The 27,981-nt window shown below is 65.2% G+C and overlaps 3 protein-coding genes across 3 annotated transcripts; 2 read left to right on the top strand and 1 right to left on the bottom strand.

The window, feature by feature from the left end:
* Positions 1 to 3,048, top strand: SBK3 (SH3 domain binding kinase family member 3; the record flags this gene model as incomplete). Its single annotated transcript, XM_040978362.1, is given in 5 exon segments — positions 1 to 45; positions 362 to 512; positions 626 to 828; positions 2,390 to 3,040; positions 3,043 to 3,048. Coding segments are annotated over 5 exon segments (1,056 nt in total), but the record flags the coding sequence as incomplete, so codon positions are not given.
* A 2,836-nt stretch (positions 3,049 to 5,884) lies between these two features.
* On the top strand, positions 5,885 to 8,086 carry SBK2 (SH3 domain binding kinase family member 2). Its single transcript, XM_040978246.1, has 3 exons — positions 5,885 to 6,140; positions 7,092 to 7,294; positions 7,424 to 8,086. Exons 1-3 carry the CDS (start codon positions 5,885 to 5,887, stop codon positions 8,084 to 8,086), a joined length of 1,122 nt encoding a protein of 373 aa, XP_040834180.1.
* A 4,918-nt stretch (positions 8,087 to 13,004) lies between these two features.
* SSC5D (scavenger receptor cysteine rich family member with 5 domains) lies at positions 13,005 to 27,208 on the bottom strand. Its single transcript, XM_040978245.1, has 12 exons — positions 27,187 to 27,208; positions 26,775 to 26,801; positions 26,294 to 26,602; positions 25,986 to 26,099; positions 25,706 to 25,816; positions 25,111 to 25,419; positions 23,991 to 24,308; positions 23,355 to 23,534; positions 21,034 to 21,351; positions 19,303 to 20,100; positions 19,114 to 19,230; positions 13,005 to 14,323 (listed from the first exon to the last, which is right to left on the bottom strand). Exons 1-12 carry the CDS (start codon positions 27,206 to 27,208, stop codon positions 13,005 to 13,007), a joined length of 3,942 nt encoding a protein of 1,313 aa, XP_040834179.1.
* Between the last annotated feature and the right edge of the window lie 773 nt (positions 27,209 to 27,981).

Raw genomic sequence — 27,981 nt, 5'->3', positions numbered from 1 at the left:
ATGGAGTTCAGGGATTCTGAGACCCCCGAGGACGGGGATTCAGAGGTGAGCAATGGAGTGGGGCAGGGACACGGCAGAAAGAAAGGGGCTGTGAGCTTGGGGGGCGCAGTTCAGGGCTCAGCAAGGAGGCCTCTGTGTGCCCCAGGACCCAGAGAAGGGGGAGGCGCAGCTCCAGGTGTGGCTGGGGGCTCCAGTGCCCGTGGGCAATGCTCCCCAGCCCCTGGCAGGACATTCAAACAGGTGGCCTGAGCCTGTGGTGACTCACCGTGACTCATCCTCCTCCCCGGGGACAGCGACCCTTGTTCCTGCTGAGCCTCTGCCCCTTGCAGGGGCCCCAACTTCATGCCCTCCCTTCCCGCAGGAGGACACCGCCACAGCCCTACAGAGGCTGGTGGAGCTGACGGCCACCAGGGTGACTCCTCTGCGGAGCCTGAGCACCCAGTACCGCCTCATCCGGAAGCTGGGCTCGGGCTGCTATGGGCGCGTGCTCCTGGCAAGGCCTCGCCTCGGGGGTGAGTCCACCGCCTGTCACCATGGGGTCCTGGAGGGCTGCCGGGCTTATGCCAGACCCCAGGCACTGAGGTCCCTCCTGTCCTGCGCCATGTGTTCCTGCCCTGCCCTGCAGGTCCCCTGGTGGCCCTGAAGCTGCTGCGGAGGGACATGGTGCTCAGGACAAGCTTCTTGCGGGAGTTCTGCGTGGGCCGTTGTGTCTCTTCACACCCAGGCCTGCTGCGCACCTTCGCCGGGCCCCTGCAGACACCCCAACATTTCGCCTTCAGCCAGGAGTATGCACCCTGTGGAGACCTCAGCGGGATGCTCCAGGAGAGGGTGAGGTGCAGAGTGAGGGGTGGGGGTGGACAGGGAGGGCCAAGCAGGTGCTGCTAACCCCAGCTCGCCTCTGCCCAACGCTTCAACTTCTATCTCCAGTCCCAGCATCTCCCCAAACCCCCCTTCCCATCCTGCAAGGTGTCCACTCCCCAACCTCCGAGCAAGTGCTGACGCTCTGGTAAGGCAGCGAGCACCGTGGTGAGGTGCAGGTAGAGCTGCCACGGCGAGTAGGGTTGTGGACCCAGCCGGGGCTGGCTGAGTTTAGATTTGATCAGAGGCTGGTGACTGACACAGAGGGGAGTGAGAGGAAGGCAGAGAAGCGGAGGATGAGCTCAGATTGAGCTAGCTGGGCTCTCTTCCAGAAAGAGACTGGACCAGAAGTGAATCTATGAGGTTCTGGGGTCTCTGGAGTTTGAGGGCTAGGGACATGGGTGCTTTAGGAATAGATTTTGGATTTGAGATAGGCTTGATCGAGAAAGGATGATTAAAGGAAGAAAAGAAAGTAGGATGAATGGATGGATGGATGGATGGGTGGATGGATGGATGGATGGGTGGGTGGATGGATGGATGAACGGAAGAATGAAAGGAATGGGTGGATCGATGGATGGATGGGTGGATGAATGGAAGAATGAATGGAAGAATGAAGGGATGGGTGGATCGATGGATGGATGGATGGATGGATGGATGGATGGATGGATGGCTGAATGGTTGGCTGGGTTGGTGGATGGATGAGTGGATAGATGGATGGATAGGTGGATGGACAGAAGGATGGATTGGTGGGTGGGTGGATGGATGGATGAGTAGGTGGATGGATGGATGAGTGGACAGATGGGTGGATGTGTCGATGGGTGGATGCATCTGTGGGCAGGTGGGTAGAAGAGTGGATGGACGGATGGATGGATGGATGAGAGGATGGATGAGAGGATGGACGGATGGATGGATGGATGGATGGATGGATGGATGGATGGATGGAAGGATGCATGGATGGATGGCTGAATGGTTGGCTGGGTTGGTGGATGGATGAGTGGATAGATGGATGGATAGGTGGATGGACAGAAGGATGGATTGGTGGGTGGATGGATGGAAGGATGCATGGATGGACAAGTGAATGAATGAATGTTGGATATTAAGTAATAAGTTACTGATTTGCTGAGAACTGGAGCAATGGCTGCGGAGGGGACACACACACTGCTGAACCCTGTGGGAACAATTACTGACTACACGGAAGGCTGATGAAGTGAGTGGGGTTGATGAGCAGTGCTGAGTCTGAGCTGGGGGGCTGGGCTCAGATGCCACCAAGCTGGACATGTGGTATGGGGCTTCAGCTTCACCAGAGGAAATCCCTGGGTAGCATTTGGGGTCCAGGCAACGGAGTTGTGTGGGGCAAGTGGAATGCAGCTGAATGTTAGATATCTGGTTAGCATTGGGGTCCTGGTGGTCCCTGGGAAGCAGGGTGAAGGCTGAGGCTGAGAGGGGGTGCTATGGGGATACCAAAGGTGAAAGGTCTGGACACTGAATCCCAGTGGGAGCCTCTGACCCCCTGCTCCCTTCCTGCCCACAGGGCCTCCCGGAGCTGTTGGTGAAGCGGGTGGCAGCCCAGCTGGCCGGAGCCCTGGACTTCCTCCATGGTCGGGGGCTGGTCCACGCAGATGTCAAGCCGGACAATGTGCTGGTGTTTGACTCTAGCTGCAACCGTGTGGCCCTGGGTGACCTGGGCCTGACCCGGCCCGAGGGCAGCCCAACACCTGCCCCAACGGTGCCCCTGCCCACTGCACCACCTGAGCTCTGCCTGCTACTGCCACCTGACACCCTGCCTCTGCGGCCAGCCCTGGACTCCTGGGGCCTTGGGGTGCTGCTCTTTTGTACAGCCACCGCCTGCTTCCCCTGGGATGTGGCCCTGGCCCCTGACCCTGAGTTTGAGGCCTTTGTTGGCTGGGCAGCTGCCAGGCCCCGGCCTCCTCGACCCCCACCGCCTTGGGACCAGTTTGCGCCACCAGCTCTAACCCTATTCCGGGGGCTTCTGGACCTGGATCCAGAGACGAGGAGCCCACCATTGGCTGTCCTGGATGCCCTGGGGGACGACTGGGGGCTGGACGGAGACAGGGAGGAAGTCAGCGGCCCAGGGGCTGTGTGCTGTGAGGATGAGGAGGAAGAGGAAGGAGAGGGGGGATCCAGCTTGGAGGAATGGACAGACAAGGAAGAGGAGGAGAAAGAGGAGGAGGAAGAGGAGGAAGAGGAGGAGGAGGACGGCAGAGGGATGGTGACAGGTGGGGGAGCTTCCTGACCAGGTGACAGGGACAGGTGGCAGAGTCTGAGCCAAAGGCCCTTCCCCCAGTGCCACGGCCACCTGGACAACAGACAGCTGCTCCCGAGAGCACAGAGAGGAACACCCTGCACTGTGCCTGCTGCAGGGCTGGGCCAGGACAGGCAAATTCCTCCCCTCCACTTCACACCCAGGGGTCCAGCCCAGCCCCTCCTCCCTCACACCCAGGGGTCCAGCCCAGACCCTCCTCCCTCACACCCAGGGGTCCAGTCGCTCCTCCCTCACACCCAGGGGTCCAGCCCCTCCTCCCTCACACCCAGGGGTCCAGCCCCTCCTCCCTCAGACCAGGGGTCCAGCCCAGCCCCTCCTCCCTCAGACCAGGGGTCCAGTCCCTCCTCCCTCACACCCAGGGGTCCAGCCCAGACCCTCCTCCCTCACACCCAGGGGTCCAGCCCCTCCTCCCTCACACCCAGGGGTCCAGCCCCTCCTCCCTCACACCCAGGGGTTCTGAACTTGTCGTCCTCACCCTCTCTGTGCAATTTTCCCCCTGAAAGAGGCACTGCATCTCTTGAAGTCTGTGTCTCCACGCTGTTGGGGCTGAGGCTAAATAAACGCCTGTTGTGGAATCCTGCAGGAACCCCTGCCTTTTCAGGCTCTGAGCGGCTCCCATCCCCTATGGCGCAGAACCTGAATCTGGGACCGAGACGTGTCCGTCTCACAACCGCCCCTTCGTGTCCGGGCGACGTTAGGGGAGTCGGGCGTGGGCTTGGGACCTCATGCACATGCCCACACGCACCTCCTGCTTGTCACACAAGCCCTCTCCTCCCACGGCTCACGTCAGAGCCCCCTGAGTTTCTGCCTTTTCCGCCTCTCCTCTCAGACCATCAGGGTGGACCTGGCATCCCCTCCTGGCACTGAGCACGGTCCCGGAGCTCTGCCAGAGCCCTGTCAGCCTCCAGAGCTGGCCTCACCCCGGGGCCTCTGCCCGCATGGAACTCCCCAGTGCGCAGAACAGGGGTGGGGTGGACTGGAGCCCACTAGCATGCCCCTGGGGCAGCTAGTGACATTTTCTCCATGACAAAAAGAAGTGTCTGGCACCTCAGGGGCCCCAGGCTGGATCAGCATCACAAGGCCACTGTAATGGAGACAGTGGGGGAGTCAGGGTCTCCCCATGTCGGTGCTTCTGCGGACCTTGGGTCACCATAAACCTGAGGGGCAGGTGCAGCTGCCCTACAGCAAAGGGCCAGACCCCCATCAGCCTCACAGTTGCTCCACCACCTGCTCCGGCAAAGGGTGAGGTCACCTCTCACCACATCGCTCTGGAATCTCCTTGTCTCATCCTTTCCCCCAAACAGCAGCCTGGCATCTGGTGCCAGGGATGCCCTCCACTGACACTCCTGTTTGACCTCTCAGGGGGTGGACAGCTGGGAGGGTCAGGCCAGAGGCAGCTTAGTGACTCCCCTGGGTGTGAAGGAGGAGGGTCTGAGCTGGACCCCTGGGTGTGAGGGAGGAGGGACTGGGCTGCACCCCTGGGTGTGAGGGAGGAGGGACTGGGCTGGACCCCTGGGTGTGAGGGAGGAGGGGCTGGGCTGGACCCCTGGGTGTGAGGGAGGAGGGGCTGGACCCCTGGGTGTGAGGGAGGGAGGGGGTTTTGGGGATTGGGCCAAGGTCTGAGGGAGAAGCTGAGTTCTGGGTGCCCAGCACTTGTTTAGCACCTTCAGTTCTAAGAGCCAACGCATGATGTCGCTCTGCCCCCAGTGGGGGGCAGAATGGGCGGGGCCAGGGGCGGGGCCTTACGACCCCCAAGTAGGGGCGGGGTCTTGCCCCTGGGCAGGCCTGTACTAGCAGGGCCCTAAGTGCCAGGCACTGAGCAGAGCAGGCAGCCGGAGGGTCGGGCAAGCCGTGGAGGAGGTGAGGGCTGCAGGTCTGGGCACAGGTGGGAACAGGGCAAAGTTACACAGCCTGAGGCCCGCAGGACCTGGGACTGGAAATCACCAGCTGGCCACTTAGGTCCTCTGGGGGGGCTCGGCTGCACCCCGCGACCGGAGAGCAGTAGTTCAGTGTTTCGGAAACAGATTCGGGGGTATGTAGGTGTGTGGCCTTTTCAGGGCTCCAGGAGACAGGGTGGCTGGGAACCTAGGCCTGAAGGAGAGGCTGGAGTCCAGACACCAGGCCGGAAAGGAGGGTGGGCTGTGAAAGCAGGGCTCCCCGATCTGAGGGAGGAAGGTGGGCTCGGAGGGATGGACGTGAGGCGGGCCGGCGGACGGTCAGACAGGCCGGTGGGCTGACAGGGACCAGGCGCGGCCTGCGCAGCCCCGCCTCCTCCTGCAGCCCTGGGGGGACCGCACCTGTTTGCTCTCAGGAGACCCAGCCCGCTCCCCTGCCTGCCCCTGGGCCCAAGTCTGTTTGCTTTGGAAACAAGGTGGGGGGTGTCCCAGCGATCTGGCTCATCTTTCACCCTCGGGCCACGGGGTGGCCAGGGTGTGATGGCGGAGGACATCTGGGACCTGTCTCCTGACCTCATCTCGCACCAGCAGCCAGGCTCTCAGCTCCCACGGCCGCGTGCCAGGAGGGAGACCAAGTTAGGCAAGAAGCTGGAGCCCCCAGCCCCACCTCTTTGGACCAGGGTCCTCCTAGACCCGCCCTTTCAGATCAGGGGTCCAGCCCAGCCCCTCCTCCCTCACACCCAGGGGTCCAGCCCAGCCCCTCCTCCCTCACACCCAGGGTCCAGCCCCTCCTCCACCTGGGCTTGGCAGCCTGAGCCCTAGCGCTGTCCTGCCCATCTTCACACAGATGCCAGGCAAGCAGCCAGAAGCAGCAGTGGAGGCCGAGGCTGCCGAGGCCGAAGATGGAGCTGTGGAGGGCCTGGGGGGCCTCACCATGGAAGAACTCCAGCAGGGCCAGGAGGCGGCCCGGGCCCTGGAGGACATGATGGCCCTGAGTACACAGACCCTGGTCCGTGTGGAGTTGGACGAGCTCTACCAGGAAGTGCGTGTCCTGGGCCAGGGCCGCTTTGGCCGGGTCCTGCTGGTCACCCATCGGCAGAAAGGTACCAGGACCAGGGTGCATTGGGGGCGTGGGCATGACCCAGGGAGGGCTGTCGCCTCTGCCCCCTCCAGGCTGTGTCCTGGGGACGGCCCGAACCTCCCTGCCTTGGGCCCCACCATGCCTGGTGTAGGGGGTAGTCCTCAGTGCACCGGGCTTTCTCCCACCCGCCATTCCTACGGCTTGTAACTGTAGATGGACTGGACACTGAGGAGCAAGGACACCCACCCAAGTAGAGCCATGACAGTCACAGCCCAGGGTGGAGCAGCCAGCAACTCCACTCTGCTGCTTCGGAGCCTCTGTTAATAACAGAAGGGTCACTTAACACAGGGACCGAGGCACCAGTCCATCTGGGGGTCACCTAGCACAGGCAAACCCAGGGGCCGCTGGACACCAAGCACAGAAGCAAGGACGACTGAGAAGCACCAGGAAGCAGAGCTCAGCTAGGGCCCAGCTTCCGAGTGCCGGCCCCCGTGGCTGGCAACTGCCTCAAGTCAGACGTCCCAAGCTCTGGCCTGCAGCAACTCGCCATCTCCCATGCCACTTGCACTGGGATCCAGCTCAGGGTGGGATCCGGCTCAGGGTGGGATCCGGCTCAGGGTGGGATCCAGCTCAGGGTGGGATCCGGCTCAGGGTGGGATCCGGCTCAGGGTGGGATCTGGCTCAGGATGGGATCCAGCTCAGGGTGGGATGCGGCTCAGGGTGGGATCCAGCTCAGGGTGGGATCCGGCTCAGGGTGGGATCCGGCTCAGGGTGGGATCTGGCTCAGGATGGGATCCAGCTCAGGGTGGGATGCGGCTCAGGGTGGGATCCAGCTCAGGATGAGATCCAGCTCAGGGTGGGATCCAGCTCAGGGTGGGATCCAGCTCAGGGTGGGCTTGGGAAGGGAGTGACTGCGACAGGGTGGAGCGGGTGATGGCAGCTGGCCCCCTGTCCCTCTGCTCTCCTGCCCCAGGCACGTCCCTGGCCCTGAAGCAGCTTCCCAAGTCCTCCACCTCCCTCCGGGGCTTCCTGTATGAGTTCTGCGTGGGCCTGGCGCTGGGCACGCATCCGGCCATCGTCGAGGCCTACGGCATTGGCATTGAGTCTGCCGCTTCCTACAGTTTCCTGAGTGAGCCAGTTCTACACGGTGACCTCATCGCCTTCATCCAGCCCAAGGTGGGTGACCGATGCCGTGGCCGCCTGGCCACCATCCGGCGGGGGGAGTTCCTGCCGCTGGCCTCTCCCTCTCCGCGCACCTGCCTCCCTGGGGTGGGCAGAGGGACTCCCAGGGCCTCTTCCCTGCAGGTGGGTCTTACGCAGCCCGCAGCACAGCGCTGTGCCGCGCAGCTGGCCTCAGCCCTGGAGCACATCCACGCGCATGGCCTCGTGTACCGGGACCTGAAGCCTGAAAACGTGCTGGTGTGTGACCCGGGCGTGCGACGCGTCAAGCTCGCGGACTTCGGCCACACGCGGCCCCGCGGCACGATGCTGCGCCTGGCCGGGCCACCCATTCCCTATACAGCCCCGGAGCTGTGCGCGCCGCCGCCGCTCCCCGACGGCCTCCCCATCCAGCCCGCCCTGGATGCCTGGGCGCTGGGTGTCCTGGTCTTCTGCCTCCTCACCGGCTACTTCCCCTGGGACCAGCCCCTAGCGGAGACCGACCCCTTCTACGAGGACTTCCTGGTGTGGCAGGCCTCGGGTCAACCCCAGGACAGGCCCCAGCCCTGGTTCGGCCTGGCACCTGCTGCGGACGCCCTCCTGTGGGGGCTGCTGGACCCTCGGCCGCGGAAGAGGAGTCCCGTGAGCGCCGTGCGGGGCTACCTGGGGCGCCCCTGGAGGCAGCGGAAGGGGGAGGAGGTGGAGGAGGTGGAGGAGGTGGACGAGGCGGAGGAGGTGGACGAGGTGGACGAGGTGGAGGAGCGAGAAATGGGGAAGCTGGAGGAAGCCGAGGGCCGAGGTGGGGAGTGAGAGGACAGGAGAGCAGCAGGTCCCGCCCCACTGGACCTGCGCACCCGGGGCGGGGTCTCCAGCTTTGCACCTGCCGACCCTCACCGGATCCCCTTTCTGGCCGCTCAGCCCCTTCAGCCGTCTAAGCTTGCCGTGCGGCTCTGAGGAGGGGGCAGTGGCCCCCCCTGCAGGAGCTCGGGTGGGGGGTCCTCCCTGTGGCGCTTCCTGCTATACGTCTGTCCCTCCAACAGCAAGAACTAGTACAACTCGCAGACCATTGGAGCAAGGGGCAGGGATGGGGCTGCCAGCCACACCAGCTCCTGGCGAAGAGCCCTCGGGGCCTCCTCTCCCCGGCTGGGTGGTCCCGTCTGCCTGTGGGATGCTGGGTGCCACCCCCTCCCTCCAGCTCCCTGCGAATAAAGCCAGTGTGGTCCCGCAAAGGCTCTGAGACTGACACCTGTCTGTGGGAAAGGGGAGGAGAGAGCTGAGCTCCCAGAACCCTTTTTATTTCACCAACCCAAAGCTTGTGTGGCACCACGGAGATGCGGATTGTCGATACCAAAGGCGGATTCTGGGAACCCACGACGCAGGCACACATACACACACACGCACTTGTGGCTCGAGTGGACAGACTCTGGCTCGTGCACTGGGGGCAGGGGCTGGGAGGACTCTTGGCGGTCTGCAGGCGGACACTGGATCCGTGTTTATGTATCTGCAAGGCTTTGGGCGTGTGTGTGCGCCTAGCGGGGCAAGAAAGGTCAGGCGGGTGCCGAAGCCTGTCGGCACCTTCCCCTCCCTGGGCCCCTGCTGGCAGCCACCCCGCTGTGGACACTCCCTCTTCCTCTCCGTACCAGGCCTGGCCCTAGGCCCAAGACAGGGCTGCAGCCACTGCGGGGCAGATCCTGTGTCACCCGCTGCCGGCTCCCTGCTGGGACCACAAGGTGTCACCTGGCAGAGGGCCGCGCGTGTGTCTGCACCTCGGGGAGCCCCTGCAGGACCCTCTGGGTCTGGGTCCAAATCCAGAGAAGTGGGGACACAAGCCCCTGCCCTGGGCAGTCTGGCCTGCGGGGGCGGGGACTGGCTTCCTGGAAGGTGAGTTCCTTGGTGGACCTTCCTGGTGGAGAAGCCAGAGGGGCACACCACGGATCTGAAACAGCTCCAGCAATTAGTTCAAGAATGTGTCTCGTAAAAGCTGGAGGTGCGGCGGGGGAGCTTGGTGTTAACCGGTGGTGGCAGCTGAGGATCCAGGGAAGGTGACAAGGAGGTAACCGGGCAGCCTGACCCGCAGGGGCGCTAAGGAGGCAGTGCCAGCTGCTCAGGCGCCCCCGGCTGCAGGGCTCCTGCCTGAGGCTCGGGCGGCTTGGCTGCCGTAGCCAAGCACCTGCCCCTGCTCACAGAGCCGCCAGCAGCAGGACGGGACTGGAACCCAAGCCTGCTACGTGCGGGGTCCCTGTGGTGCCATGGGTGCTGGGTCAGGGGGAGTGATGGAGGCTGTGTCCCTGCAGGGAGCCCCTGAGCTTGCCTGGAACTGCGCTGTAGGGTGCTGCTGGTGCGATGGGATAGGAAGCTGCCCTGGAGACCCGAGGCTCCTGCCTGAGTGAGCTCCCCAGGCGAAACAAAATCCACACCCAGAGGAAAGCCCACAGGAAGACACTGAAGCATCCCCACCACTGTCCCACCCGAGGAGAGACGCCCGCGCCCACGCAGGGGGCTCACACACGGCCTGGCGCGGGTGTGCTCTGAAACCCTTGCGCCCTGAGCTACCCGCGAGCGGAAGCAGCCAGCCTGGGTGGAGGGCACTGCGTCATCTGTGGTGGGAGAAGCTCGCAGGCGGCGGCGGAGGACCGGGGGTGAGAGGGCGCTCAGCCCCTCAGCGCCCCTAAGACTGGGGCAAAGGAAGGAGGCACGGGTGCGGAGGACTCAGTATGGGCACCTGCTCGCCCAATCAAGCTCCCAGACCCTAACCCTCGAAGTCAAGCTCCCTGGGGCCTGTGTGGTGGCACAGCTGGTAGAGCCCACCGCTTGCTGCACCAAGCATCCCATACGAACTCCAGCTCCAGTCCCAGCTGCTTCACTTCCCATGCAGCTCCTTGCTAATGCACCTGGGAAAGCTGAGGAGGCTGGCCAAATGCTTGGACCCCTGTCAGCCACGTGGGAGACCCAGAGGGAGCTGCTGGCTCCTGGCTTCAGATCAGCCCAGCTCCAGCATGGCTGCCATGTGGGGAGGAGACCAGCGGATGGAAGATCTGTCTCCTGTTTTTAATTCTGCCTCTCAAATGAAGCAATGGCTCTCCCCGCCTTGCCGCTAAGATCATTGTGGCCCCACGGGAACTTTTGTCCTACAGTGTCACAAAGCCAGAAAGAGGTGGGCACCAGCCCACCGCCCAGCTCCCCTGGCCACACGACCCTGAGCAAGCAGGACTGGCTACCAACGGAGGGGCAGGGATCCTAGGGGAAACCTCAGGCCCGGCCTCCTGTTTCAAATCCAGCAGATCAGGAAAAGACCCCACTCTAACCACCCACCAGTGCCGGCAGAGCCAACGCTCAGCTCCTGGGTACTGCGGCACCCCGAGCCTGCAGCAAGGGGTTCACTCCATGCCTGCCGCTAGGTGAGGCGGCCTTGGTGGGAACACGAGGCCTGTTCGTGGAGTGTTGGCCCAGCACCGGGCAGCAGGCGCGGGGGGCTGGCCACTCCGCTGGGCCCCAGGCAGAGGCTTGTGAGGGGGACTGCTGCTAAACCTGCCAGGCTCCTCCTGCTTCGGCTGAGCCTGCTAGGTCTGGGCAGCTACTGTTCTGGGCCTGGTGCAAGGTGGTGGCAGAACTCAGCTGTCCCGTGGGAGGTGCCAGGGTCAGGGCTGGGGCGGGGGTGGGGGGAACTTGGCCACCCATCCTGGCCTTGGGCCCAGGGGCCAGATGTCTGCGCTTAGCCACTGGCCCAGCAAGCAGAGGGTGACTGGGTAATTGGGCACTCGCTTCTGCGGGGCTGCCAGAGGCTGGTGGGGCTGGAGAGAGCTCTGTTTGCCCAGAGCCTGACCCCCGAACTGGGCCGGCTGCAGTGAGGAGCCTGGGGCAGGGTTCAGCCACTCCTGGGGAAGCAGAAAGGCGGCTTACGCCCAAGCCGGGCGCCATCCTGTCACTGGCTCGCCCGCCTGGCCCTCGGCAAGCCCTGAGGGACCAGTCAGCAGTTATTTAGGTCTCAGGCTTAATGAGAGCCAGGGAAAGGAGAATTGTTGGTGTGCCCCTTTGCCTGTTGGCAGGAACAAACAGCCCACCCGGAGACCCCCAGACACGAGTACCTGCCCCGTACTGGCCTGCTGGCCCAGCCCCTGCAGGCCCCCTCTCCTCCAGTGACTGAGCCAGGGAGGAGGGGGTGCCGTGCTGCTGGTCCTGGTTTACAGCGTGGCCACCTGTCGCTCCTGCCGAAGGTCACCAGGAGAGAGGCAGAAGAGCCGACCCGGTGGGTGGCCGGGCAGGGCTTGACGAGTCCTGGTCCCGCTGTGCGGCCTTAGATAAGGCCTTGCCCTCTCTGGTCCACAGAGGGCCGTGGGAGGGGTCCAGTCAGGAGTCCATGGTCAAAGCCGCCGCCTGGGGCTCCCGGGGTGATGCAGGTCTCAGTCCAGGTCGCTCTGCTTCTAACCCAGCTCCCAGCTCACGAGCCTGGGCAAGCAGCGGAGGGGACTCCAGGGCTTGGGCCCCCACACCCACATGGGAGACCTGGCTCCCAGCTTCAGACAGGCCCAGCTCCGGCCAGTGCAGCCACCAGATGAAAGATCTCTCTCACCCTATCTCTGGCTTTCCTCTCCACAACCATCACCTCTCGTGCCTCAACAAGCGCTAGGTCACCCCCATTTTACAGCAAAATTGAGGCTCAGTGAAAAAGACAAGCCACTAGATTTCCTGTGGGGACACGGCCGAGCCAGGTCCTGGCCATGTGACGTGGCCGTGGGACACTGCCCTGAGGTCATGGCTCCCCCGTGCCCACCGAGGGCTCATGCCTTGGTGCCAGGTCTGCAGGCGGGGTGAAGGCGTGCTGGTATGCTCTCACCTGCCCCACCCCCCACCCCCAGAGGCGGGCATGAGTACCCACTGTTCAGAGCTGGGACTGCTCAGGCCCTACCCGGCAAGGCTCGGCCAGGTCATCTGCTGAGCCCTGGTAACTGTAGACGGCCCCTCCTGGGGGGTGTTGTCAGGCCCCATGACACAGCCCACACAAAGCCCCTGGAAGCGCCGTGCCACATGAGTCACCAGCAGGGTGACACACCCATGGCCTCAGAAGGGGCTCACTACCATGACTCTGCGTTAGCCTCGGGCCGGAAGGCTGGCACTGGCGCCAGGACCGAGCAGATCTCTGCCCCCAGGGAGCTGGATCTTTGCTGTCATGCCTGCCATCAAGGTCACCAGCAGCACGGGACCAAGAGGCCATCACCACCTCCAGGTCACTATCAATACTATTGACCATGCTCATCACCACTGCCAATACTATCAGTGTTAACACAAACCTCGCTAGCTCGGCCAGCATCACCACACCCATCCACCACCATCAACACCATCTCCACCAGCACCACCACCATCAGAACCACGGAGTGGTCAAAACCACTAACCACCACCACCACGTTAACACAACCACCACCACCATCATCACCATTGTTAACACAACCATTACCACCACCACCACCATCAACACCATCACCACCTCCACCACCGTTTAAACAAACACAACCACCTCCACCATCACTGTCGTCACTGGCACTCGCATGGCCTCCACCTTGGGCAGCAGTCCATGTGCCATTCATTCACAAATCAACATCGACCCCATGATCGTCTCCCCCAGGCTGTCTGGATCCCCAAGAATCACAAGCCACACCTTGTGTCTAATCAGGTTCTTTGGTTTTCTCGTGTGTCTGGGGCGCGGGGACGCCCCACCCGAGTCCAGCAGTGGTTACACGTCTCCCCGCAGAGGCCGCTCCGTGGTGGTTGGCACAGGCACAGGCGTGCTGGGAGGCCAGGCCACCTCCACCAGCCTCTTCAGGACCTCACTCAGTTGTCCCAGCCCTTGAGCAGCCTCCACCAGCTGGCTGAGTCCCAGCCACTGGGCCCGGCGCTCCTGCCGCTCCTGCTCCAGGACCTGGGTCAGCCTCTGCAGCTGGCCGCCCACGTCCCTCACGGCGGCCACCAACTCTACCAGGGCGGGGGGCTCGCAAGCCATGACCCGCACGGCCGGCGTTGGGGCCACACATGGGCCCAGGGGACCCGGGCTTGGGCCAGGTGTCGGCCCAAGGGTGTGCGGATCAGGAGGAGGTAGATCTAACGGGTGGGCCGCTGTGGGGAGGGGGCGGGGTGGGGTCACGCTGGGGTCAGAGGTCGAGTGTGGGGTCTGGGTGGTGGGAGGGGTCAGTTCAGGGCCCTGGCTTCTCTGGGTTTTGGAGTCCTCAAGGGATTCCGGGTCCACGCTTGGGGCTGCCGAGGGTCTGGGTTCGGAGGCCGCAGGGGGCTGCGTGTGTGAGGTGGGAGCACCCAGGGAAGGGGTGGAGGCCAGGCTGGGCGGCCGGGCTGACGCTGGGGTGGGGGAGGGAAGTTCTGTCCCCAAGGAGGTGGGCAGGGGCTTAGTGGTGCCGAGTGTGGAGGTAGGAGCCGGAGTTGTGGGGGCAGTGAGGCCAGTGGGACTGGACGTGCCGAGAGGAGGGGTGGTGGCGTGCGCACTGGTGGCCGTCTGCAGGGTGGTGGGGGCAGGGGTTGTGGTGGGGACAGCAGGGAGAGTGGGATGGAGGGTGGTGGGGGTCCGAGGGGGCGCAGTGGGAGGTGGGGGGATGGGGGTGTCGGTGGGTCCAGGAGGTCCTGGGTCAGTCCTGGGGTATGAAGCGGTGCTAGTGTCTGGAGTGGTGTCTAACTTTGGGATCAGCTCCGAGGTAGGGGCAAGACTGGTCACATCCGCCTGGGCAGAGCAGTCAGAGGTCAGCTCCGCGGGCAGGCTGGGCAGTGGGGTGTCGGGGGGGGAGGGTGCCGCCGTGCCTCCCAGAGTGGCACTGGAGGTGGAGGTCGGCCAAGGAAGGTCAGGGGCGGCTGAAGCCAAGTCGGGGCTCATCGAGGAGGCCGGCTCGGTGGTAGGTGGTGATGTCGTGCTGGGGTCAGAGGTCGCCTCTGCCGTGGGTTCAGGGTCAGGGGTGGCAGAGGTCAGCAGGGTGCCCGGTGAGGTGGAGGGAGCCGGGGACGGGGTGGGGCGCAGCAGCCGCTGCTTGAAGCCCGGTTTCCTTGGGGAGCCTGGAGGAAGGAGAGAGAGAGGAGGAAGAAGGGGAAAAGCAAGGGGAGGGACAAAGGAGGAGCAAGAGGATGAGGGGAGGGAGGAGGGAGAGGAGGGAGGAGGGAGGAGAGGAGGGAGAGGAGGGAGGGGAGGGGAGGAGGGAGAGGAGGGAGAGGAGGGGAGAGGAGGAGGGAGGGGAGGAGAGAGAGGAGGGGAGGAGGGAGGGGAGGAGGGAGAGGAGGGGAGGAGGGGAGGAGGGAGGGGAGGAGGAGGGAGAGGGGGAGGAGGAGGAGGAGGGAGAGGAGAAGGAGGGGAGGGGAGGAGGGAGAGGAGGAGGAGGAGGGAGGGGAGGAGGAGGGAGGGGAGGAGGAGGAGGAGGAGGGAGAGAAGGAAGGAGAGGAGAGGAGGAGGAGGGGGAGGAGGGAGAGGAGGAGGAGGAGGAGGGAGAGGAGGAGAGGGTAGAGGTCCCGCGGAGGTCAGCCTGCCCCGCCCCGCCCCGCCCCGGGACCTGCCAATGGGAGGCGCAGGCCCTCGTGACGTCACGGGTCGCCGGCAGACTTCGCCCGGCCCTAGTGCCCTACTCCCGCCGCTCGGGGTGTCGGGCGCCACCTGGCGTCCGCGGCTGCGCACCGCACGGCTCGGCAGAGGGCGGAGCCGGAGACCCAGAGCGAGCAACTAAAACGTTGACCCTGCCTTCCTCGCAGTCCTGTAGCTTATCCCGGTTTTCCTTTTTTCCTGCATTACTTTTGATGTAAAGTATGGTCTACTGCTACGACTGCGTGGCTGCGTCACTTGAATGAATCCGTGTCGGGAAGGTGGCATGGCTTCCCATCCCCTTCCCCGTCCTCGCCCCCCAACTTGGTCCTGGGGACCCCACAAGCGCTCCAGGCGAGGTCTGCAGAGGCCACGGCACAGCCAGCCCTGTGGACGGCGACTGTCACCCCTCTGCTGAAGCCAGCCCCTGCTGCTGCCCTCTGGCACGGCCCTCCGGGCACGGGCACCTGAGGCCGCCTGGCTGGCTCACCTCTGCGTTCTTTGCAGCAAGCATTTAGTTCAGCCGGAGACAAGACAGCCGACGCGACCCAGGGGTGCGGCAGTGACCACGACCTCATCCAACTGAGCACACACACCGCATGCCACACACACTGGGCAGCAAATAGCCCTCTGCAGAGGGCACCCAGACAGCCCTGCCTGGTCAGGTTCTGGCTACAGCAGCTCACACAGGCAGAGGACCCTGCCTCCTGCAACTGTCCCAGGCCCCACAGACCCCAAATTCCCCAAGTCCCTACAACCATGGCACCACCTGGCCCTACGACCAGATTACCAGGGGAGCCAGGCTGCCAGGAGAGCCAGGCAGAGCATACAGGGCTCCAGGCTGACACCCATCCCAGGCTCCAGGCTGACACCCATCCCAGGCTCCAGGCTGACACCCGTCCCAGGCTCCAGGCTGACACCCATCCCAGGCTCCAGGCTGACACCCGTCCCAGGCTCCAGGCTGACACCCGTCCCAGGCTCCAGGCTGACACCCGTCCCAGGCTGCCAGGCTGACACCCGTCCCAGGCTCTTGGGGGACACCCGTCCCAGGCTCTTGGGGGACACCCGTCCCAGGCTCTTGGGGGACACCCATCCTAGGCTCCAGGCTGACACCCATCCCAGGCTCCAGGCTGACACCCATCCCAGGCTCTTGGGGGACACCCATCCCAGGCTCCAGGCTGACACCCGTCCCAGGCTTCAGGCTGACACCCGTCCCAGGCTCCAGGCTGACACCCATCCCAGGCTCCAGGCTGACACCCGTCCCAGGCTCCAGGCTGACACCCGTCCCAGGCTCCAGGCTGACACCCATCCCAGGCTCTTGGGGGACACCCGTCCCAGGCTCTTGGGGGACACCCGTCCCAGGCTCCTGGGGGACACCCATCCCAGGCGGCTGAAGCAGGCTGCACTCGGGCGCCCTCTGCTGGAGGCCTCCTGCAAGCCCTGTGCCTTGGGGAACCGCCTCCCCAGACTGACAGGCCAATGAGGCCAAGGAAGGGACTGGATTCTCCAGAATAGACAGGAACACAGGCCAGGCAGCAGTGTGGGGCAACAGGTCAGCCTGCCCTGGCGACACCAGCACCCCCATAGCAGTGTGGGGCAACAGGTCGGGCTGCCCTGGCGACACCAGCACCCCCATTGCACAGCATCAATTGTTGCTCCAGCTGCTCCACTTCCAACCAGGCTCGCTGCAGGGAGCTGGAAAAGCAGCTCTTGGGAGACCCAGATGGAAGTTCAGGCTCCTGGCTCTAGCTGACCTGGTGCGACCCGCTAGAGGCCTTCTGGAGAGTGAACCAGTGGACGGAAGGTGTAGAGGTGTTTGTGTGTGTCCCCTCTTTAATAAGGGCCAGCACTGTGGCACAGTACATTAAGCCTCTGCCTGCAGTGCAGGCATCCCATACAGGTTCCAGTTTGTGTCCCAGCTGCTCCACTTCCCAACCAGCTCCCTCCCCCTGGGAAAGCAGCCCAAGATGGTCCAAGTCGCTGGCCCCCGCACCCCCACCTGGGAGAGCACCTGGCCCAGCCGTGCGTGTTGGTGAGGGGTCAGGGTGGCCGGAGGCAGACGGACAGGATCCACAGGTGCCATTCTCATGGACACAGCCGCTGTGGGGACCTGACTCCTGTCAGATCCTGCTCGGGGTGCCCCTGGGGTCCCCGCAGCTCCACTCCTGCCCTACCCAGGCGTCCGCCTCCCTGTGACGACAAGGCATCCCTTCCCAGCTGCTGGCAGGAGCCGGCAGGGTGCGGGATTTGGGGTTCGGGTCCCTGCTCTGCCGTCCACTCGCCTCACCTCAACTCTTGTCCTGCAGAGCAGCGAGGGGGCAGCATGTACGGGGGCATGGGGAGGAGGGAGACGGAGCACAGAATGCCCTTCCAGGGGTGCCCAGCACCAGGGAGCTGACGGCGACGCCTCGTCCCCAGCCACTCACCCTGGGGTCCCCGGTCCCGGCACCCCCTCGCGCAGCGGAAACCACAGGAACCCAGCTCGCTCTGGCTGGCCCTGCCCCTCCCCGCCAGCCTCGTCCACCCCAGGGCTGGTGCTGCTGCGCCCCGCACTCAGATCCCCGGACCACAGGACTCCCCGGCCTCCCCGGCAATGGGGGGCTTGCACACACGATGGAGTCCATCGTGCCCATCCTCCAAGCCGGGGAACCCTTCACCCCTCCAGTGAGAGCAGGGGGTCAGAGAGAGGCCGCAGCAGCGGAATGCAGGCGGGCTCCAGGGGCTGGAACAGGCCGGGAAGCCCGTCCCCCGCGGGCCAGCGCCGGGCTGGCCGGAGCCCACCGCACAGATGTGGATCCCTCAGCCCGATCAGTGCCCAGCAGAGGCTGACCGTGCCAGGCCCACAGCTGGCCGTGCCCCTGGGGAACCCTGCCCCCTCCTGCTGCCCAGGTCCCCCTGACCTGTTGCTGCGGCCCAGGGACCCTGCAGCTCGCTCAGTGACCAAAGTGACCAGCAAGCGGGGTGCGGCTTTAAATGATTCCACATGCCTTGGGAGCGGCCAGCCCTCGCCCGGCACTGCCTCCAGGGGAACGGAGCACACACACGCACACACACGCACACACACGCATGCACACACACCCCGTAGCCCGCTGCAGTGCACACAGCAAGCCCACCCTGCCCCCGCCAACCACCCTGGCACACTCCCTTTTTTCCACAGCGAGACCCGGACGCTCCCAGGAGGGGTGACTTTTCCACGGGCCCCACGCCCTCCCCCTCCATCTTCCAAGTACACGCCGGGCATATTCCACGTGGCTGGCCCCCCAGGACCCCACCCGCCCAGGCTGGCGGGCCGCATACCTGAGCTCACGTCTCCCATACTGCTCTCTGCCACTGTGGCTGTGGTCCAGGAGGGTCCCTGGGCCAACAGCATCCCCGGCCTGGGGTCAGGGAAGCCTCAGCCTGGGGTCAGGGAAGCCTCGGCCTGCGGTGGGGAGTCCCTCGGCCTGGGGTCAGGGGAGCCTTAGCCTGGGGTCGGGGCGTCCCTCAGCCTAGGGTGGGGTGTCCCTCAGCCTGGGGTCGGGGAGTCCCTTGGCCTGGGGTCGGGCGTCCCTCAGTCTGGGGTCGGGGAGTCCCTCGGCCTGGGGTCGGGGAGTCCCACGTTCTGGGGTCGGGGGAGTCCCTCAGCCTGGGGTGGGGCGTCCCTCAGCCTGGGGTGGGGAGTCCCACGTTCTGGGGTCAGGGGAGTCCCTCAGCCTGGGGTGGGGAGTCCCACGTTCTGGGGTCGGGGAGTCCCTCGGCCTGGGGTCAGGGAAGCCTCGGCCTGGGGTAGGGAGTCCCTCGGCCTGGGGTCGGGGCGTCCCTCGGCCTGGGGTCAGGGAAGCCTCGGCCTGGGGTAGGGGCGTCCCTCGGCCTGGGGTCGGGAGGCCCACGTTCTGGGGTCAGGGGAGGCCGGGCCACCAGGGGGCGGCGTCGCGCTGCGGGGCGGCTCACCCCACCCGGAGCAGCCAAGCGCCTCCAGGGCCCGCCCACCCCCGCAGGCCCAGCCGGCCTATGAGGATACACAGAGCCTGTGACGTCATGAGGCGCCGGGCAGAGCGTCTGCCTGCACCAGCCGGCTTGCGCATGCGTACATGGCCCCAGGAAAAGGCGGGAAAAGGCTGAGGCGAAGGGCCAGCCCCGAGTGGCCGTGGACGGGCCAGCCCCGAGTGGCCGAGGACGGGCCAGCCCCGAGTGGCCGTGGACGGGCCGGCCCCGAGTGGCCGAGGACGGGCCAGCCCCGAGTGGCCGTGGACGGGCCAGCCCCGAGTGGCCGAGGACGGGCCGGCTCCAGCCTCACCTGCGTCAGGAGGGCGCCTGGTGGTGGCGGCGGGCGCGGCGGAGGCGCTGGTCCCCCGGGCGCGGTCCTCCTCCGGCTCCCAGGTCCAGGGCGGGTAGTCGTGGTCCTCGGGGTGGCCTGCGGGGACGCGGGCGGTCGGCGTGCGCGCAGGCGGGAGGGTCCCCCGGGCCGCCCCCCGCGCGCGGGTACCGGCGCACGTGAGCCCCACGTCCTCCTCGTGGTCGCAGTTGTGCCTGCCCCACGGCCCCGCGGGACAGCGGCTCAGCGACGCCTCGCCGCCCGCGCAGCGCACGTCGTCCAGCCAGATGGGCCCGCCGCCCGGGCCGTAGTGCGTCTTGCCCACTCGGGGCCGGACGCTGCCGCAGCCCAGCTCCCGGCAGGCCACCGTGGCGTCGCGCAGGTCCCAGCCGTCGTCGCACACCGTGCCCCAGCGCCCCGCGTGCCACACCTCCAGCCGCCCCGCGCACCTGTCGGGCCCGTCGGCCAGCCGCAGGCGGAAGGGGCCTGTGGGGCGAGGCCCGGGGTCAGGTGCAGGCCGTGGCCTTGGCCCGCCCGGCCCCCGGCGGCGCTCACCTGCGGGGCCCGCGGTGCTGGTGGCCGCGGTGGGCGCTGCCGGCCAGCCTGGGGTCTCCGCCGGGGCCTGGGGTGCGGGCGTCGGGGCGTGCGTGGTGTGCGTGGTCTGTGCCTGCGGGGCTGCGGGGGTGGCTGAGGGCCGTGCTGAGGAATGCGGGGCCCTGGAGGCTGTCGTGGTGGGCGTCACAGGGGGGTGAGGGGTCGGTCTCCTGGGGCTTTTGGTCACCCACTTCTTAGTACTCTTGGGGGTCTTCCCCGGGGCCTTGGTGGTGGTTTTCTCCGGAACGCCAGGGGTGCGACTGGCAGGGGGCTTGGTGACCGACCCCCCCGGGGGCCAGGCGTCCCGCTCTCTGCCCAGTCCCGGGAGCCAGCTCCAGCTGAAGGGGTCTGAGATGGTGTCCAGGCCCGGAGTCCCTGAAAGGCAGGCGGCAGGAAAGAAGAGCTGGGCACCGCTTGCAGGCGCGTCCCATTCCTCCCCCACTCCCACGGCCCTGGTGTCGGGGACCTGGAAGGGGAAGGGTCTCTTGGGAGTGCAGCGGCAGCCTAACCCGGCTCCTAGCGGCGTGACTGCGGAGATTCTGGAAGTGTCTGGGGACTTGGGCCGTGCAGGCGGGCAGTGCTAACAGTGTCCACACGTGATTGGCCTCAGCAGGGTGTCTGTCACCTGTCAGTACTGGGGAATTAAGTGCTGTCCACTGTGGGAGGGCAGCGGTCACTCTGAGACGCGCCCCGGTCCTCCCCTGGCCGGAAGCAGTGTGCTTCCCCTGCGATCACTGTAGCCGGGGGTTTCTTGGGGACTCCACCCCCTGCACGGGTACCACAGACAGCACCGGGGTGCCTCTTTCCTGCCGTGACGGCGAGACCAGGCCCATGTGACCCTGTCCATCCTGGCCTGCCCCAGCTCGGGGCCCCAGGAGGGCTGGTGTGGGAGCAAACAGGCCCACGGCTTGACTGCTGTCACAGCCGTGCGCCCCTGGGGGATGAAGCACCCTGCTCTGAATAACTGGTACTCTGCATGCCTCAGCTGTCTCCTGTTGCTTGAGTGTGGTCACACGGTGACAGAATGCCCAAGAGAGGGCGGGAGGACGGCTTAGGAGGCACGTTGGTGCCTGGGATGGCCACGGACAGTTAGCCATGGGTACCCAGCACGGCTGTGGGCAGTCAGCCGTAGGTGCCCCCAGAGGAGCCCAGGCAGGCAGCCATAGGTGCCCCAGGGGACCCCGGGCAGTCAGCCGTAGGTACCCCCAGAGGAGCCCAGGCAGGCAGCCGTAGGTGCCCCAGGGGACCCCGGGCAGTCAGCCGTAGGCACCCCAGTCCCAGCGGGGTGTCAGTCCGGCGTGTCCCTACCAGAGCAGGTGACCCCGACGTCCTCGTTGTGAGCACAGTTGTGTTTCCCCCAGGGAGCAGAAGGACAGTCGGTCAGTGCCACCTCCGTGCCCACGCAGTTCACATCGTCCAGCCAGATGGGGCCGGCACCCCACCCGAAGCGGCCCACCGTAGGATCCAGCTGCTGGGGTCCCCCGCAGCCCAGCTCCCTGCAGACCACAGCCGAGTCGCGCAAGTCCCAGCCATCATCGCACACTGTCCCCCAGCGCCCACTGTGCCACACCTCCAGGCGGCCGGAGCACCTGCTGGGCCCTGCCACCAGGCGCAGCTGCGGGGACCCTGGGGTAGAAAAGAGGCCAAAACATGAGGAGCAGGGAAGGTGCCAGGCTCGCGGCTCGGCTGTCAGCATTCCTTGTAGGAGCCAGGTGGAGGAGACGGCCGGGAGTCCGTCAGTGTGTGGGGAACGAAAGTATGGTTAGTCTTGGCACTGACCCCAGGGGGGTGATCGCAACAGCACAGACATTGAGACAGAAAGAAGCAAGTGGGAACACTGAGCTAAAATCAACTCCGGCACAGCAAAGGACATGGTCATTAACTGCTGGTTCCTGTCCCCACAGCCTGCTTCCCATCCAGCTCCCTGCCTGTGGCCTGGGAAGGCAGTCGAGGACGGCCCAAAGCCTTGGGACCCTGCACCCACGTGGGAGACCTGGAGGAGGCTCCTGGCTCCTGGCTCCTGGCTTTGGATCAGTCCAGCCATGGCGTTCACTTGGGGAATGAATCAGCAGAAGGAAAACCTTTCTCTCTATATATCTGATTTTCCAATAAAAGTTAAAAAAAAAATTTAAAGGCAAACCAAATAAATTTTTGGTGAGAATGTGGAGTGATGGAAGCCTCGGGCTTGCCTGGTAGAGCTGGAGGGGGCACAGCTGCTGTGGAAGACAGAGTGGGGGCCTCTGGCCAAAGTTAAAACCCAAACTAGGATGAGTCAGCGGCCCCATCTCTGCACCCATGCTGCACACATGCAGGGCGAACTGAAAGGGGGTCTGGAAGAAACAGTAGCACTTCAAGTCCATGGCAGCACTATTTGTAACAGCCAGGATGTTGAAGTTAACTAAATGTCCTGAATAGAGGAATGGATAAAGAAGATGGGGTCTGTATGCACAGACACGTGAAACACCACCCAGCCTACAAAAGCAAGGAGAGCTTGGGGCAGACACCGGCACAGCATGCTAGGCCTCTGTCTGCGGTGCCTGCGTCCCATCTGCTGGTTCCGGTGCATCTGAGGGGACGAGAGATGATGTAATCCTTGGGCTCCTGCCATCCACATGGGAGATCCAGATGACCTGACACGCCCCAGGCTGCCGCCTGGCCAAGCGTTGGCTGCCGCCGGCATTTGGGGAGTGAACCAGCCCGTGAAGCTCCATCGACCGTCTCTGCTTGTCACATATAAACTAACATTTAGGAGGAGGAAGGCGGTCCTGGTCTTTGGGATAACACGGATACAGCTTGAGGAAATAAACCAGACACCGGAAGACAAGCAGGGCCTGGTCCGCCCGTGGAAAGCATGGGGAACGGTGACAAAGACAGCACCAGCCAGTGCAGGCGGCAGACGTGAGGAGAACTTGAGACACTGGCACGCGGCATGCCCACGACGGTGGCCACCATTGCCCAGCCTTGAGATTAGACAGCTGCCTGTTTTCTGAGCTGGATGCCAGCCTGGGGGCCATGCCAGCCTGGGGGCCTTGCTGCCGCTCAAAGGATTATCCCCCCTCCCAGGGTTGCTAATCCCTAGAGGTGGTCAACAGTGACCATGCCTTTCACTGCGACCCCCTTGCCCAGAATCCAGAGCCCTTAGCCAACATCACCTGCTCCGCCGGGGCCTCACCCACTGCCCTGGTCCCTGCTGCACTGGGCAGCAAATGACGAGGGATATTTGGTCCACCCTGGAGCCCACAAAGCCCACTCAAAGCTGTCCCTGGCCTGTGCACCGGCCTCGCTGGCTCCCTGCTGGTTCCCCATGGCCTGTGTCGCGCGGCCCTTCCCCCTGAGAACCCCAACAGCTGGGACCTCACCATCTGTCGCCCTCACTGCACCTGGACAAACACATAAACCAACAGCCATCTTTAGTTCAGTCTTTCCAAAACACGGAAAGAGGAGCCCTTGCTAAGCCTCCACCTGCAGCACCAGCGTCCCGGAGGGACACCGGTTCGAGTCCCAGCTGCCCCACTGAGGATATCAAGACAGAGTTGGCGTGTGTCCTCTAAGCAGGGGCCCCTGGGAGACCATCTCAGAGCCGGGGGACACGAGGACCCCGCTGCCTGAGGGACCAGTGGGAAACTCACCAGCATCCGGGCCTGGATCCTGAGGGCTGGCCGAAGAGGGTGGAGGAGGTGCAATGCCTGCTGTTGCCAGGGCCTGGCTTGCCGCGGTGGGCAGCGGCCTGGGGGCAGCCTCGCTGGGCACGGAACTGTTGCTGCTGTCCACCGTGGGAGCCGTGGGGGGCATGTGGCCAAGCGGCATGCCTAGGGCACAGGGAGAGGCTGTGAGCTCCCACCCACCCCACCCCACGCTGGCTCCCCCATCCTCCCCGGTACACACAGCTGCCCCCTACCACCAAGCCTCTCCCTTGACCCAGCCCAGACCTTCACTTCCAGAACAGATAGAAGGCTGTGACTTGGGGGTGCTGAAGGCAAGGTGAGGGTGGAGGGTGGAGGCAGCTGTCAGGGCTGCTACCAGCAGGGGCTCAACCCAGCACTGTCCATCTTCGGGGACTGGGGACCTGCTGTGCCCTGGCCCCGCCCACAAGAGATCAGTAGCTCCATCCCAGTGAAGTGAGCGGAGGCCCGCAGACACTGCCAGCCTGTCCCCAGGGCTGGGAACTGCTGATGCCAATGGGGACCAGGAGGAGGGTCGGGAGAAGGGGAAGGGTGCCTAGGGATAAGACCCCGCACACGCCCCACACTCCCTCGCCCCCTCACCATCACACACAGCCCCAGCATCCTCGCGATGGTGACAGTCGTGCTGGCCCCAGGGCCGGGCTGGGCAAAAGCGCAACGTCGTCTCGTTCCCTCGACACCGAAGGTCGTCCAGAATAATGGGGCCGGCCCCCTCTCCAAAGAAGGCGCCGCCGGGAGCGGCCAGCGCCCCCCCACAGCCCAGCTCCCTACAGGCCACGGTGGCGTCCCGCAGGTCCCAGCCATCATCGCACACGGTGCCCCAGCGCCCACTGTGCCATACCTCCAGGCGGCCGGCGCAGCCGTGGGGGCCATCAGCCAGGCGCAGCCTGGGGGCTGGGCCTGAGGTGGGGTGGGAGAGGGGCAAGAGAGAGAAAGGAAGTTGGGATGGGTGAGCAGGCCATGAGCTGCATCCAGGGACCCTCCGCTGGGACACCCCAACCCACCCACCTTGTGCAGACACAGGCCCCACCCCAGGCCCCCAGTCTCTATAGGAAGGACAGCTGCAAGGGGCGGGCCACCTGCTGGCCCTGCATCCACTGGGGGTCTCCCACCCACCCTACCCATGGTGAACTCCACTGTGCCCCAGCACCCTGAAACCACCCCATGCCAGCTCCACCGTGTCCCTGTGTAGCCTCATGCTCAAGATCTCAGGGTGGGGTGCAGCTAGTCAGAGGGTGAGTGTACCCTGCAGGGCTGCCAGGAAGCTCAGGTGGAGGTACAAGGCCTAGCCCACCACTCACTCGGCACCTGCAGCCCTGAGCTCCCCACCCCAGCAACGGTGAACGCTGTGAACCCAGCAGCTGTTCATGGGGTTCATGAACAGAGGAGAGGGATGAGCAGATGAGGGGGGTCCCAGAGGGGAGGAGCCCCCTGGTGAGGTGGGGCAGTCTCAGCCACCACTGGCCCCAGCCCCTTGCTTCTCCCCACACCCCTAAATCACTGCCCTCCCAGGGGATGGGGCAGGGTAGGGGAGTGACGGGTGGGCTGCCTTGTTACCCTGGGGACTTAGCTGGAGCCCCAGGCAGGGCACTCCTAGTCTTGCAACCACATCAGGGAGACACGGTGGCTGGCCCCACAGAGCAGCCCAGGTCTCCGTCTGGCCTCTCTCCAAAGGCAGCGTGGTGACTACAGGTGGACGTACCCGTGCACACCAGCCCCGCGTCCTCGCTGTGGTCACAGTTGCTCCGGCCCCAGGGGCTGCGTGGACAGTCCCGCAGTGCCTGCTCTCCTCCACCACAGCCCACGTCGTCCATCCACACGGGCCCCGCACCTGGCCCGAATCGGGAGCCCCCAGGGGCGGCCAGCGGCCCCCCACAGCCCAGCTCCCGGCAGGCCACAGCGGCGTCCCGCAGGTCCCAGCCGTCATCGCACACGGTGCCCCAGCGCCCGCCATGCCACACCTCCAGGCGGCCGGCGCAGCCGTGGGGGCCTGATACCAGGCGTAGGCGCTCTGGGGGCAGAGTGGGGAGGGCGGTGAGGGGCCCAAGGGGCCCAACCATGGCTTGGGAGAAGCAGAGTCAGGGTACCCCATATCATTTGTCACCTGGGGAAATGGAGGCCCAGGTGGGGCACTGGCCTAAGGTCTCCCATCCCAGCCTCTAGAGGGAGAGAGACCCCACTGAAGTAGCTGGAACCCAGCCAGGAGCGGACCCGGACAGCGAGAAAGGAAAAGAAGTGGGATGGGGCAACGCAGAGATGGGGAGAGCCCAGGGTCCCCAGTCCAGAAGGGTACCCACCTTGCCGGGGGGCTCCAGCTGTCAGTGAGGGGGCCCGGGTGGACTTGATCTGTTTGGGCCGGGGGCTCTTTTTCCGGGGGCCATTCTGAGGGTTTCCAGCCAGGCGGGGGACTGGGAGGGGAGAGGGTAGAAGGTCAGGAGCTGGACCAAGGGCCCCTTCCCAGGGCTGCTGTGCAGGGGCTGCCCCTGGTCTGGAAGGGCCAGCGTGGGAACCTGCCCATTCCCTCGCCCCATGGCCAGAGCAGCTAAGAGAGCCAGGGAGGGGGTCCCCTGGGCGCACCAGCAATCATGGGGGGCTCCTCGGAGCTGGGGCTCTGCTCCACAGGCAGCCCAGGCCAAGGTTCCTTGGGCAGGGGTGGAGCCGACTCCTCCCTGGGACTGACCACACGTTGCCCTAGGGAGGAGAGAAGGAAGGTGGCAGAGGAGAGCCCCCAGGAGTCCCTGGGGAGAGGGGCAGGAAGAGGGACACCCAGGGGTCGTGTGGTTGTGGCCTGGAGTGGAGAAGCGATGTTAGTCCAGGGCAGGGAGAGAACTGACTTTGCAGGGGTTGGAGGACTGGAGGGCGCCCACATCGATGCCCGCCCTCACCTGCACAGACCACGCCAGCATCCTCCTCATGGCTGCAGATGTGGGCTTTCCAGCCGCGGTGGGCACACAGACCCAGCTGCCCCTCGCTGCCCCGGCATGCCAGCTCACTGAGCCACACGGGCCCTGCGCCCTCTCCAAAGAAGGCACCCCCAGGGGCGGCCAGCGCCCCCCCACAGCCCAGCTCCCGGCAGGCCACGGCGGCGTCGCGCAGGTCCCAGCCGTCATCGCACACGGTGCCCCAGTGCCCGCCATGCCACACTTCCACACGGCCGGCGCAGCCGTGGGGACCGTCAGCCAGGCGCAGCCGCTCTGGGTAAGGAGGGAAAGACCGTGACCCCAGGTAGGGGCATCTCTGAGGCCTGGGGCGTGGTAGGGGCTACAGGCCATCCTGGGGGTCCAGCCAGACTCAAGCGCTCCGAGACGCTGGTCAGACAGCAGGGGTGACAGCAGGAGGGTGCGCAGGGAGGAAGAGGGGACTTACCCACTGCCTGGGTCCCAAGCAACAGCACTGCAACAGGTGGGAGCGGCAGTGTGAAGGTGAGCCCTCACCCTGGTCACCCCGAAACACTCGCACACACTCACTCATTCCCACATACATTCACACTCACATCACAGGCACACACTCACATCTCTGAAACACAAGCCCCACACTGGGGAGCCACAGCCTGGGCACAGCCAGGTGGGGCTGGGCACTGGGCTGCTTGGCCAGAGGTCAGCTGGCTGGGTGACCTGCGTGGGATGAGGCTGAGTCTCTGAAGGGTCAGGCAGGACAGCCACATACCAAGGTACCCCTGCAGCCCCAAGGACCAGCTCCCGACTCCGGAAGTTCTGGGGCCCTGAACTAGACGCTTTCAGGGGTCAGGGGCGGGGCCCCGAGGGGTAGGGTCACTCACCGAGGCAGGCCAGGACCCTCATGTTTGCAGAGTCCAGGGGAGGGTACGTGGGAACAAGAGATAGGAGGCAGCAGAGGAGAGGGAAGGAGAGGCTCCCGCCTGCCCACCGGCCCGCCCGGGACCCACGGAAGGAGCAGGCAGGGGCCCGAGGCTTCGCCAGGAGGAAGAGGCTGTGGGGAGGCGGCAGGGGACAGGAGGGCGGGAGGGGCTGGCTCGCGGCTGAGGCATGGGGAGGAGGGGGGTGGCGGGCGGGAGGGGGGTGGCCAACAGCAAACACCCACACCGAGCCCGCCAGGCCGGCCTGGGAGCTGACAGCCGGATGGACAGCAGGCTCTGGAGGGGGACACATGGGACCCCTCACCTTCTCGCCTCCTGGAACCGACCAGGGCACCAGGAGTGGGAGGGGGTCAGACCCTAGCAAGGGCCAGGCAGGCTGGTCTGGGAGTCCAGGGGCAGCAGCAAGAGAGCCTGCAGCCAGACACCAGGAGGGACCGCCAGGCCAAGACAAAGACTAGAGAACTTTAGGCCCCCAACCCAAGGATAGGCAAGAGGAGTCGAACCGGGGACCCTAGAGGGCGGTGGAGTGGGGGGCGAGCAGGGAAGGGGCTGCACACACACACACACACACTCCCCACAGCAGGCAGCTGTGAGGTGGAAAAAATTCAGTAACAGGGAGCGTGACTCAGAGCTGGCAGGGGCCGAGGCTCTGTGAGCTCACCGCCTCCCCCAAACACAGCTCGGGGGTGGGGGGAGCCAGACAGAAGCCAGGGTGGGGGTGGAGCCGGCGGGGGGAAC

The sequence above is a fragment of the Ochotona curzoniae genome, unplaced genomic scaffold, assembly GCF_017591425.1.
Source record: "Ochotona curzoniae isolate NIBS_2020 unplaced genomic scaffold, NIBS_Ocur_1.0 contig_2861, whole genome shotgun sequence".
NCBI classification, from domain to species: domain Eukaryota; kingdom Metazoa; phylum Chordata; class Mammalia; order Lagomorpha; family Ochotonidae; genus Ochotona; species Ochotona curzoniae.
The sequence above is the reverse complement of the archived record's forward strand: the minus strand, read 5'-3'. Positions and strand labels throughout refer to the sequence as shown.